Source organism: Chelonia mydas, chromosome 23 (genome assembly GCF_015237465.2).
Source record: "Chelonia mydas isolate rCheMyd1 chromosome 23, rCheMyd1.pri.v2, whole genome shotgun sequence".
Classification (NCBI taxonomy): Eukaryota; Metazoa; Chordata; order Testudines; family Cheloniidae; genus Chelonia; species Chelonia mydas.
The window spans coordinates 18566253-18578814 of record NC_051263.2 but is presented as its reverse complement, the minus strand read 5'-3'; the positions used below and the strand labels follow the sequence as shown (position 1 = coordinate 18578814).

The 12562-nt window shown below is 58.9% G+C and overlaps 1 protein-coding gene across 1 annotated transcript in view; it reads left to right on the top strand.

The window, feature by feature from the left end:
* The window catches only part of IQSEC2 (IQ motif and Sec7 domain ArfGEF 2), a 53294-nt gene that overhangs the window by 1589 nt on the left and 39143 nt on the right, over nt 1-12562 (top strand). Inside the window, exon 2 of the mRNA XM_043534435.1 lies at nt 5592-5621. Within this exon, the coding sequence (XP_043390370.1) occupies nt 5592-5621 (30 nt within the window). The remainder of the gene's footprint in view (nt 1-5591; nt 5622-12562) is intronic.

Here is a 12562-nt window from a genome sequence, read left to right as displayed (position 1 = left end):
GAAAGTAAGATGTTCTAGATCACACCCTAGACATGCCTAGAAGCAGCAGATCATAGAACCTGCCCCACTGTGCTCCTGGCGGTGGGGGGTTCTCGGGACTGCTCCCTGACACGTCTGGAAGCAGGGATGTTCTGGGCATCCCATAGTGCATCTGGAAGTAACAGTCCTAGAGTCTGTTCCCAGCACTTCTAGCAGAAGGGGGCTCTAGAACCTGCTCCTCTGACCTGTCTAGACTGGGGGGGTCATGGAGTCTTCCCTGACGTGACTAGAAGCAGGAGGATCAGGAGCCATCCTGCTGCCTGGTAGCAGGAAGTTCTAGAAGGTGACACCCCAACGCATCAAGGAGTGGGGGGTTATGGAAGTTGGGGTTCTAGAGCCTGGTCCCCTTATATGGATGTTCTAGAGACACCCAGAGCGTGTCTACATCCATGAGGACTAGTAGCGGGTTTCTAGATCATGGTCCCAACCTACCTCGTACCACAAGGACTCTAGAGCAGGACGGGCCTTCTAAAGCACAGACTCCGGCGCACCTAGCCGCTGGCAGTTCTAGAGCTGCTTTTGCCTGGTGGCTCTAGAGCACTGTCCTGCTATGTCCAGCAACAGGCAGGGTCTAGAGCCAGCCACAACACTCCTGGCAGCACGGGGGTGGGGGGGAGGTGAGACCTTGCACCAGGGACTCCAAGCCCCAGAGGGTTCTAGAGACACCCTGGCAAACAGGGGCTCTAGAACCTGCTCCTGATACAGCTGCTAGCAGGAGGGAGCTAGAACTTGCTCTGGACTCTCTTGGCAGTGGGGGGGGGGTCTAGAACCTAACCCCGATGCATGTGGGGCGGTTTCCATCTGTAGATCTGCTTTCTCCTGGTACCCCTGGTCCCTTCTGCCTCCCCCCTCCCAGGGGTACATGGCTACTGGGCGGGAACAAGGCTGGATGATGGGGTAATGCAGCATGGATCCGTTGGGGGCACATGGGGCGGGGGGACTGGGCAGATACCCACCCCCTTCCCCAGGGAGAGGGGAGCAAAGTGTCACATGTAAGAGCATGGGGCTTGGGTCATGAGAAGCTGGGGGATAGCAGGACCTTGCGTGGGTTCTCCTGAACTCCTGGGTTCTCTCCCCGGCTCTGGGAGGAGAGTGGGGTCTAGTGTGTGTGTGTGTGGGGGGAGGGCTAGGAGCCAGGACTCCTGGGTTCCATTGCTTTAGTGTGCAATTAGGAAGGAATCTGATTCCAGCTGTAGTTTGGCTTCTGAAGGGATCCCAGCGGCGTTGGCTCTTCCAGGGCTCGGATCCTGCCCCCTGCCCTGTCAGTGCTCTCCTGTCTGGGGGGGCCTGTCTGCGCTTCTGTTTGTCTCTCCAAAACATCCCCCTGATAAAATCCAGCCCCCCACCCACCACTTCTCCGTTGTGGGCAATCTCCTCCTAGGCCGGGGACGGTGTGTGAGCTGGGGGTGATCTCGTGATCCCCGGGGGTGGGAAATCTGGGGAACTTAGCAAGCTTGGGGGAGGATCTGGTGATCTTGGGATGGATCTGGTGATGATCTGGGGATCTGGCAATGTCAGGGATCTGGGGATCTCACAGGTGATGTGGTGATCTCAGGGAGGATTTGATGGCCTTGGAATAGATCTGGTGATCTTACAGGGGATCGGGTGGCTTTGGGATGGATCTGGTGATTGTATAGGGATCTGGTGACCTTGGAATAGATCTGGTGATCTTACAGGGGATCTGGTGACCCTGGGATGGATCTGATGATCTTGCATGGGATCTGGTGACCTGGGGATGGATCTGGTGATCTCATGGGGGATCTGAGGATCCGGGCAAGCTTGCGTGAGGCCCTAACATCCCTTGCAGGGATTGGATGTGCTTCACAAACTTCGGGGATGATCTGGTGAGCGTGGAGGCCACAGGAGATTTGGGGGGGGCCTTTGGGGAGGTCTGCAGGCTTTGGGGACCCTCCCCCAGCCCTGCAGGCTGGGCTGCGCCGGGCAGAGCCGTGTGGGGCGTGCGAGGTGGGAATTGATGGTTCCAGCCGCGTGTTCTCTTCTCTTCCCAGCACCACCCCCTCCCGCAGCTCAGCAATCAGCAACGTGGTTTGGATGCTGCTGCAAATGACTTAAAGCAGCACAAATCTGTCTTGCTTTTACCGCCCACTCTGCGCCGAGGTGTTCCTCAGAACCCGGAGTGCGAGCGCAGAGGGGGCGGGCGGGGGAATGCAGGGGCCTGAGCTCCCCCCTCCCCGAGCCAGGGAGAGAACCCAGGCATCCGAGCTCCCAGCCCACCCCCGGCTCTAAACACTAGACCCCACTCCCCTCCCAGAGCTGGGGAGAGAACCCAGGCGTCCTGGCTCCCAGCCCCCCCTGCTGTAACCCACTAGACCCCACTCCCCTCCCAGAGCTGGGGAGAGAAACCAGGCGTCCTGGCTCCCAGCCAAGGACTATTTCAGGTGAGATCATTTGCAACCTTGCGGTCAGGCTGCATCCATCCTGGCCCCGGGGGAGCGAAGATCAGAATCCAGCCCAGGGGTTACGCTGTCCTTGGCTGTTGCCGACTTGATGTCACCTTCTCATTCCCAGCCAAGCCTGTCCTGTCTGGGCTTCTTCACTTCCTCTGCCTTTCCCCAGGAGTACGGGGTGAACCCAGGCGTCCGGGCCAAATCCCAGCTCAGGAGATCTCTGCCTCCTCCCCGGCATTTTTGTGGGAGGGAGGCAGGTTTCTTCTTCACTTCCTGTCCCAAACCACTATGGAGCTGTTCTCCAGCTGCCCTTCCCCAGAGGTGGCTGCATCTTAGTGGTGGGTGAGCCAACCCCATGCGATGTTATGTGCGGCTGTTCCCCAGCTGCCCCACCCTAGAGGTGGCTGCATCTCAGCTCTGGGAGAGCCGTCCCCGGGAGTCTGTTGCTATCCTACCATCCCACATGGCAGCCACTAATCTCCCAGCATGGAGGAGATCTGTAAAATACCCTGACCCCACAAGACAGGTCTGGAGGAGGGAGGAGTGGTGGGGTTTGCTGGGTAGTGCGAAACCACAGCCCGGCTCCCACCCGGCCCCGGGGCAGGGACTGGCTGGCTCAGGGGGGCAGGGAATGGGGCAGGGACCTGGCCCCTCTAGGGGGCGCCGGCTCCCATCCAGCCCCAGGGCGGGGACTGGCTGGCTCAGGGGGCAGGGAATGGGGCCCGGGGCCTGTCCCTTCTGGGGGGTGTCAGCTCCCATCCGCCCCAGGGCGGGGACTGGCTGGCTCAGGGGGCAGGGAATGGGGCCCAGGGCCTGTCTCCTGTATGGGGTGCCGGCTCCCACCCGGCCCCAGGGCAGGGGCGGGAATGGGGCCTGTCCCCTCGGGATGGGGGCGACAGGTCCGAGGTTCAGATCTCAGGCTCACGGGGCCAGCTGGTCCCCCCGCCCCGCCAGAGGACGGGAAAGGGCAGCAGATGGGGCGGTCGGTGGGAACCGTGAGCTGATGACGCCTGGCCCCCGGCCCCTGCCGCCGTGCCACCTGTTCCCGGGAAAAAGCCCCACTGGGCTCTGTGCGCTGGGGCAGGTGGCCAGAGCTGCTGGGCCAGACCCAGCTCGTCCCCTTCCCCCCCACAAGCCAGCCAGCCCCTGCCCCGGGGCCGCAGGGGAGCCTCTCAAGGGGCCAGGCCCCGGGCCCCCTTCCCTGCTCCCCCGACCCAGCCAGTCCCTGCTTCGGGGCTGCAGGGGAGCCTCTCGAGGGGCCAGGCCCTGGGCCCCCTTCCCTGCTCCCCCGAGCCAGCCAGCCCCTGCCCCGGGGCCGAAGGGGAGCCTCTCGAGGGGCCAGGCCCCGGGCCCCCTTCCCTGCTCCCCCGACCCAGCCAGTCCCTGCTTCGGGGCTGCAGGGGAGCCTCTCAAGGGGCCAGGCCCCGGGCCCCCTTCCCTGCTCCCCCGACCCAGCCAGTCCCTGCTTCGGGGCTGCAGGGGAGCCTCTCGAGGGGCCAGGCCCCGGGCCCCCTTCCCTGCTCCCCCGAGCCAGCCAGCCCCCGCCCCAGGGCTGCATGGGAGCCTGTCAAGGGGCCAGGCCCCAGACCCCCTTCCCTGCTCCCCCGACCCAGCCAGCCCCCACCCCGGGGCTGCATGGGAGCCTGTCGAGGGGCCAGGCCCCAGACCCCCTTCCCTGCTCCCCCGACCCAGCCAGTCCCTGCGCCGGGGCCGCAGGGGAGCCTCTCGAGGGGCCAGGCCCCGGGCCCCCTTCCTTGCTCCCCCAAGCCAGCCAGCCCCCGCCCCGGGGCTGCATGGGAGCCTGTCGAGGGGCCAGACCCCAGACCCCCTTCCCTGCTCCCCCGAGCCAGCCAGCCCCCGCCCTGGGGCCGGCACTCACTCGAGGGGAAAGGCCCCGGGTTGGGGGCACCCCTGCTCTGCCAGGCCTGTCCGGGCGTCCCCCGCCCCCCCTCAGCTGCAAATGAGCCGCTCTCAGATCCCAGCTCCGGCTCCGTGGGCAAGTTAATGCCGGTGTCTGAGCCCAGCTCCCCCTCTGCGCGCCCTGGAGAGCCCTCATCCCTGCGCCTCGCCCTGGGCTGCGCCGCTCGACCGGACTCCTGGGTTCTCCCCCCGGCGCTGGGAGGGGAGTGGGGGCTAGTCGTTGGCGCAGGGGGGCTGGAAGCCAGGACTCCTGGGTTCTCTCCTGACTCTGGGAGGGGAGTGGGGGCTAGTGGTTGGTGCAGGGTGCACTGGCTTCCGGACACCTGGATACTATGAATCGTCCCCAGTGTATCCTGCCTGGGTCCATACTTTTCTCTCATTAGTTAATGAGCAGTTTAATTTGGCCTAGTCCCCCCCCCCGTTACCCTCATATGAATTGGTGTCTCTGCTAGATTCTGCCCGGCGGCCTCACTAGCAATGAAAGGCCCCGAGTGTGTGACGTAGGTCAGGGGTTCTCAAACTGGGGGTCACGAGGTTATTACTTGGGGGGTCGTGAGCTGTCAGCCTCCACCCGAAACCCCGCTTTGTATCCGGGGTATATAATGGTGTTTATGTGTTTTTAATTTATAAAGGGGGTCGCACTCAGAAGCTTGTCACCAGTACAAAAGTTTGAGAACCGCTGTGCTGGAGTGTGAGTGTGTGTGTGTGTGGGGTGGTAGGACATGGGGCCTGTCCCCGCAAGGGGGTGCCGGCTTCCATCCAGCCCCAGGGCAGGGAACGGGACACGGGGCCTGTCTCTAAACCACTGAGTCTCCAGGCAGGTGTTGGAGTTATGTGAGCTGGATGCCCACTCCCTTCCCATCCTCCCCCCGAAACAGAGTCTGGGGTCAGGCCTGGGCCTGGGGCTGGGCTGGCAGGGGGCTGCGGGTCTGGAGCGAGGGGCACCGGCAGGGCTGGGGGGAGCCAGGGGCTGGGCTAGCCGGGGGCTGCGGGTCAGGATTCAGCTGCGATTCCCCCCACTCCCTGGCTTTTACCTCCCCCACCGCATCCAGGACGCCTGGGTTCCAGCTTCAAAGAATAGACCCAGCGACTTTCGTAATTCCCTTCTCCCCTTGCTCCCCAGCAGCAATGGGGCGGGGGTCGGGGGGGCTGGATCAAGGGGGGTCTGGGTCTGGATGGGCCGCCCGTCACTTATCCCGGTCTCTCTCTCCCTCTCGTCCGCAGGTCCGACGGAGACAACTCCCGAACCGTCAGGTCAGTGCTCGCGTCCCTCCTCTGCTTCCCTGCTCGCTCCCCGCTTTCCATCCCATCGCGCCTCCCCCAGCCCCCCCAGGTGCTGCTTTAGTCCCCCTCCCCCGTCTGATCCCGGCCCATTTCGGCCCGTGGATCCGTCCCGCCCGCCCCATCTCTGGTCGTTCCCGGGTGGGCGTCCGGATGGGGCCCGTCTCACTCCGGATCGGGCGGGGCTTAAGGCTGGGTCCCCCACCCCCACCTTGGCTGTGAGGTTGGTGCATTTGTAGCATGCAGCACGGCCTCGGCCAGCAGGGGGCGCCACGGGGAGTGGGGTAGGGGGCAGGCCTGTGAGCAGCGCGCCCGGCTCCTCCAGCCCCGGCCTCTCCCTGCAGGGGGCGCTGCGTCCGTGGCTTTGCCTGCGTCCAGGAGCGGTGTGTGGGGCGGGGGGCCGGGGGGCGTCCGGGAGTATCTCACGTCCAGTGTGGCTGCACTTTCGGGGGGCCGGCTCCGCTTGGCGAAGCGGGTCGCATGCTGGGGGCCAGCGGCATGGGGCCGAGTGGCTTCCCTGGTGCCGGGGGAGGGGGCTGTCAGGACGACCGGCACGGCGGGGGGCCCTGGCCTCGCTCGGGCTCTGGGCAGCGCCCGGCACGACGGGGGGCCCTGGTCTCGCTCGGGCTCTGGGCAGCGCCCGGCACGACGGGGGGCCCTGGTCTCGCTCGGGCTCTGGGCAGCGCCCGGCACGGCGGGGGGCCCTGGTCTCGCTCGGGCTCTGGGCAGCGCCCGGCACGGCGGGGGGCCCTGGTCTCGCTCGGGGTCTGGGCAGCGCCTGGCACGACGGGGGGCCCTGGTCTCGCTCGGGGTCTGGGCAGCGCCCGGCATGATTGCGGGGGGGGGGGGGTCCCTGGTCTCCATCCAGGCCTGTAGGTGCTGTTGCAGAGTAAACCCCATTACTGATACATTTCCACACCTGAGCCGCCTGACCTGGACACAGGCAGCCCCCAGAATTTCTTCTTGAACGAACGCGTCGGCTTTGGGGCGCTTCGAACGAATCCTCCTGTTTCCCTGAGTCATATCGTGTCCTGTATGAATGGGAAACATCTAGAGAACCCAGGCGTCCGGGCTCCCAGCCCCCCTGCGCCAACCACTAGACCCCACTCCCCTCCCAGAGCTGGGGAGAGAACCCAGGCATCCGGGCTCCCAGCCCCCACCGCTCTCACCACTAGACTCCCCCGCCCCCTGGGCTGGGAATAGAATTATTTCCCTCCGCTAATTATGTAATTAGCAAAGCAATTATTTCCGATTTTCCCCTGTTCCTATGCTGTACATAACACACACAACCGCTGCTTCTACATACAACCATATTGGTCCTGTGTGTGTGGTGTCAAAACAACACTGCCAGATCGGTGGACAGATACTGATGTAAATAACAGAGTGGTTGGAGTCGGGGGGACCAGGAGCCAGGACGCCTGGGTTCTCTCCCCGGCTCTGGGTGGGGAGTGGGGTCTGGTGGGTTAGAGCCGGGGGGGACTGGGAGCCCGGACGCCTGGGTTCTCTCCCTGGCTCCGGGTGGGGAGCGGGGTCTGGTGGGTTAGAGCGGGGCAGGCTGGGAGCCTGGACTCCTGGGTTCTCTCCCTGGCTCTGGGGGGGGAGCGGGGTCTGGTGGGTTAGAGCGGGGCAGGCTGGGAGCCCGGACTCCTGGGTTCTCTCCCCAGACAGTGGCTGGGAGCTGTGTTGCTAGGGGTGCGTGGTAGTGGAACCTCGAGGCTAATGTGGCAGGACGTTGCTAGGAGACATGGGGGCGGGGGGGGAGCTGACAGCTCGGAGGAGGAGTGACAATGTAGGGCTGCCAGGATACATTGCCATGGCGACCAGAAACATACACAGCGCCAGCCTCCCAACAGCTGTTTCTACGGCAGGCGAGATTCACGTGGTGCAGCCACCTCTGGGGCGGGACAGCTGGGGAACAGCCGCATATAACGCTGCACGGGGGATGGCTCGCTCGGTGCTGAGATGCAGCCACCTCTGGGGCAGGACAGCTGGGGAACAGCCGCACATAACGCCAGACGGGGGACGGCTCGCTCGGTGCTGAGATGCAGCCACCTCTGGGGCGGGACAGCTAGGGAACAGCCACATATAACGCTGCACGGGGGACGGCTCGCTCGGTGCTGAGATGCAGCCACCTCTGGGGCGGGACAGCTGGGGAACAGCAGCACATAATGCCAGACGGGGGACGGCTCGCTCGGTGCTGAGATGCAGCCACCTCTGGGGCAGGACAGCTGGGGAACAGCCACACATAACGCCAGACGGGGGACGGCTCGCTCGGTGCTGAGATGCAGCCACCTCTGGGGCAGGACAGCTGGGGAACAGCCGCATCTAATGCCGGACGGGGGACGGCTTGCTCGGTGCTGAGATGAGCCACCTCTGGGGCAGGACAGCTGGGGACCAGCCACACATAACACGGCGCGGGGAGGGCTCCCCCGGCACTGGGGTGCAGCTGCCTCTTCCCTCCTTCATCTGCATTCTGTTTCATTTGCCTCTGCCTCAGTTTCCTCACGATCCCCTCCTGTGTCCGGCTTTGACATCGTCCCGCCTGCACCAGATGTGGGGTGGAGAACAGGGCAGGGAGTTGGGCAGGGAGTTGGAGCCTAGTACGTCATCAAGAAAGGGCACCCTACAATAACAAACCAGCCTATGCAAGGAGACATGATCATAACTAGGGCCCTGCCAAATTCCCCGCCATGAAAAACGAGTCACAGAGTGTGAAATCTGGCTTCCCCGCCCGCCCCCAAAATCTGGCCTTTTGTGTGCGTTTACCATATACTACATTAGACCCTATATATACTCATGGGGGAGACTAAACTGGGGGTCCTGACCCAAAAGGGAGTTGCAGAGGGGGGTCACAAGGTTATTTTAGGGGGGTCGCAGTACTCCCCCGCTTACTTCTGCGCTATCTTCAGAGCTGGGCGGCCGGAGAGTGGGGGCTGTTAGCCGGGCACCCAGCTCTGAAGGCAGCGCCCCCCCCGCCAGCTGCTGCGCAGAAGTAAGGGTAACAGTACCGCAACCGCCCCCTACAATAACCTTGTGACCCCCCCCACACAACTCCTTTTTGGGTCAGGACCCCAACAATTACAGCACCATGAAATTTCAGATTTAAAGAGCTGAAATCATGAAAGTTACGATTTTTAAAACCCTGTGACTGTGAAATTGGCCAAAATGGACCTTGAATTTGGCAGGGCCCTCAGAATAACAAATCCGAGAGACTCTAATAACAGACAGGGAGACACAGAGACCCTACAATAACAAACCAGAGAGACCGGCATACAATAATCAACCACAGAGACCCCACAATAACAAACCAGAGAGACTGGCCTACAATAATAAACCAGAGACCCTATAATAATAAACTAGAGAGACCCTACGATAACAAAGCAGAGAGACCGTCCTACAATAACAAACCAGAGAGACCCTACAGTAACAAACCAGCCTACCCAGAGAGACCCTACAGTAACAAATCAGAGAGATTCTGTACTAACAAACAGGGACGCACACCAGAAACCCTACAATAATAAACCAGCGGGCTCTACGATAAACACACCCATGTCTGCAGACACACCCTACAATAGCCAGATCAGAGAGACTCTAAATAACAAACAGGGACGCACAGAGAGACCCTACAGTAACGCATTGGAAAGAGCCTACGATAAACAATCTGGTGTACACAGAGAGACCCTACAATAACAAACCGGAGAGACACCCCCCTCCCAATAGACTGGCCCATGTTCCTGGTGGGTGGGTGGCGAGTGCGGGCTGGGGGAGATCCATGGAGGGTGGTAGGTGAGGTCGGGTGAGTTTTCCGGGGGGGGGCGGTATGCAGGGAGTCCCTGGTTGCCATGACAGCTGGGGGGCCCCCCTCTGGAATCAGCGTTGTTCCTAAAATAATTTACCCCCCATCCCCCCCTCGTTTCCTGGATTAATTAATAGCTAGAGCTTGAGTCATCTCTGAGCAGCTGGAGGGATGTGGCTGTGTATGAGAGAGAGACTCTGTGTGTGTGTGTGTGTGTCCCTGCCACCCCCCCTGCTGTGTGTGGGGGGGAACCTGGCCTTGAGCTGTTCCGAGGCTGTTCCCCCATCATGGCAGAGTTTTCCCCTTCCTCAGAGCAAGCTGGTGCCAGCCACCACCTCCAGAGACTGGATACCAGGATAGATGGGCCCGTGGGTCTGATCTAACCTAGAGGAGGAGGGATGCCAGGGTGGATGGGCCCGTGGTCTGATCTGGGCTGGAGGAGGCGGGATACCTGGGTAGATGGGCCCATGGGTCTGATCTAAGGTAGAGGAGGAGGGATGCTGGGGTAGGTGGGCCCGTGGTCTGATCTGGGGTGGAGGAGGCGGGATACCCGGGTAGATGGGCCCGTGGTCTGATCTGGGGTGGAGGAGGCGGGATACCGGGGTAGGTGGGCCCGTGGTCTGATCTGGGGTGGAGGAGGCAGGATACTGGGGTAGATGGGCCCGTGGTCTGATCTGGGGTGGAGGAGGCGGGATACCGGGGTAGATGGGCCCGTGGTCTGATCTGGGGTGGAGGAGGCGGGATACCGGGGTAGATGGGCCCTTGGTCTGATCTGGGGTGGAGGAGGCAGGATACCGGGGTAGATGGGCCCGTGGTCTGGCCTGGGGAGGAGGAGGCGGGATACCGGGGTAAATGAGCCCATGGTCTGATCTGGCGAGAAGGAGGCGGGATACCAGGGTAGATGGATCCCTGGGTCTCATCCAAGGCAGCCATTTTTGTGTTATCATTTGAAAAAAAAAATATCCAAGGTAGTTACGCCTGCTGGAAGAATTAATTATTTAGGGGGAAAAAAATAAAAGCCATGTTCTGTGTAGGTGTATTGTCTCGGAGACGGGTTGTGAGATGCGGTGTTACACTGGGAGCTCACCCGTGCATCTGGCGGGGGAAAGACACATATCCAGGGGCTGAAGAATCAGCTGTAAATCTAATTCACAGACACACAGCAGGGCTCAGCCACTGCGGCCAGGACACACGGACACACGCACCAAATTTAGCCATGATTTCCGTGGACACCTGTGTGAATAGTGTGTATGCGAAAAGCTGTTGGGTTTCATTGTATCTGAGAGGTCGCTCTCTAATTAAGGGAAATCTCTAAAAATTATAGATCTGTAATAATTATTCTGCGTAGGGAATAAAGGGTAGATAATCATTTGTCCGTACTGGGTTAATATTAGATGACGTGGGTTGTGTATAGAGAGATTTCTATATTCTCTTCTCTTCTATTTATATTTATTACTATAGGGTAGGTAATTATCTATACATGGAAATATTCACACATAACTAGGAATCTTACAAAATTACTATCTGTAAGTGTATATATGAATTTAATACACATTCACCTTTGTACAGGCATATACACAAATAGCTGTGAGTGCTGAATTACAATCAAAAATACATGTGTATATTTCTGTTGATAGCTATGAATAATGTCATCTTAATAGATATTAGCTATATATGTATATGAATATCATATAATGTTCATAGGTATTATATGTAGAGAGAGACACAAAAATATACACCTCTATCTATCAGGGCTGTCAAACGATTACAAAAATTAAACGCGATTCACTGCAGTTTTAATCAATAAGAGAATACCACTTGAAACTGAGTATAAATATTTTTGGATGTTTTCTACATTTTCAAATATATTGATTTCAATTACAACACAGAGTACAAAGTGTACAGGGCTCACTTTATAGGATTATTATTATTACAAATGTTTGCACTGTAAAAAAGATAAAAGAACTAGTGTTTTTCAGTTCACCTCGTACAAGAACTGTCTTGCAATCTCTTTATCGTCAATGTGCAACTTACAAATGTCGATTTTTTTTCAACACAACTGGGCTCAAAACCAAAACAATGCAAAACTTCAGAGCCCACAAGTCCCCTCAGTCCTACTTCTCTTTCAGCCAGTCGCTCAGACAAACCAGAGATAACGCTGCCCGCTTCTTATTTACAACGTCACCTGAAAGTGAGAACAGGCGTTCGCATGGCACTTTCGTAGCCGGCTTCGCAAGGTATTTACGTGCCAGATCTGCTAAACATTCATGTGCCCCTTCGTGCTTCGGCCACCGTTCCAGAGGACAAGCGTCCATGCTGGTGATAGGTTCTGCTCGATAACGATCCAAAGCAGAGCAGACCGACGCAAGTTCATTTTCATCACCTGAGTCACATGCCACCCGCAGAAGGTTGATTTTCTTTTCTGGTGGTTTGGTTCTGTAGTTTCCACAGCACAGCGTTGCCGTTTTAAGACTTCTGAAAGCATGCGCCACACCTCGACTCTCTCAGATTTGGGATGGCACTTCAGATTCTTAAACCTTGGGTCATGTGCTGTATCTAGCTTTAGAAATCTCACGCTGCTGCCTTCTTTGCATTTTGTCAACTCTGCCGTGACAGTGTTCTTAAAACGAACAACATGTGCTGGGTCACCGTCCGAGACTGCTAGAACAAGAAATATAGGGCAGAATGCGGGTAAAACAGGGCGGGAGACCTACAATTCTCCCCCAAGGAGGGCAGTCACACATTTAATAGATGCATTCTTTTTTTAAACGAGTGTCACCAGCATGGACGCTTGTCCCCTGGAACGGTGGCCGAAGCACGAAGGGGCACACGAATGTTTAGCAGATCTGGCACGTAAATACCTTGCGATGCCGGCTACGAAAGTGCCACGCGAACGCCTGTTCTCACTTTCAGGTGACGTTGTAAATAAGAAGCGGGCAGCGTTATCTCCGGTTTGTCAGCGACTGGCTGAACGAGAAGTAGGACTGAGGGGACTTGTAGGCTCTGAAGTTTTGCATTGTGTTGTTTTTGAGTGCAGTTGTGTAAAAAAAAAAATCGACATTTGTAAGATGCACTTTCACCATAAAGAGATTGCATGATGGTACTTGTATGGGGTGAA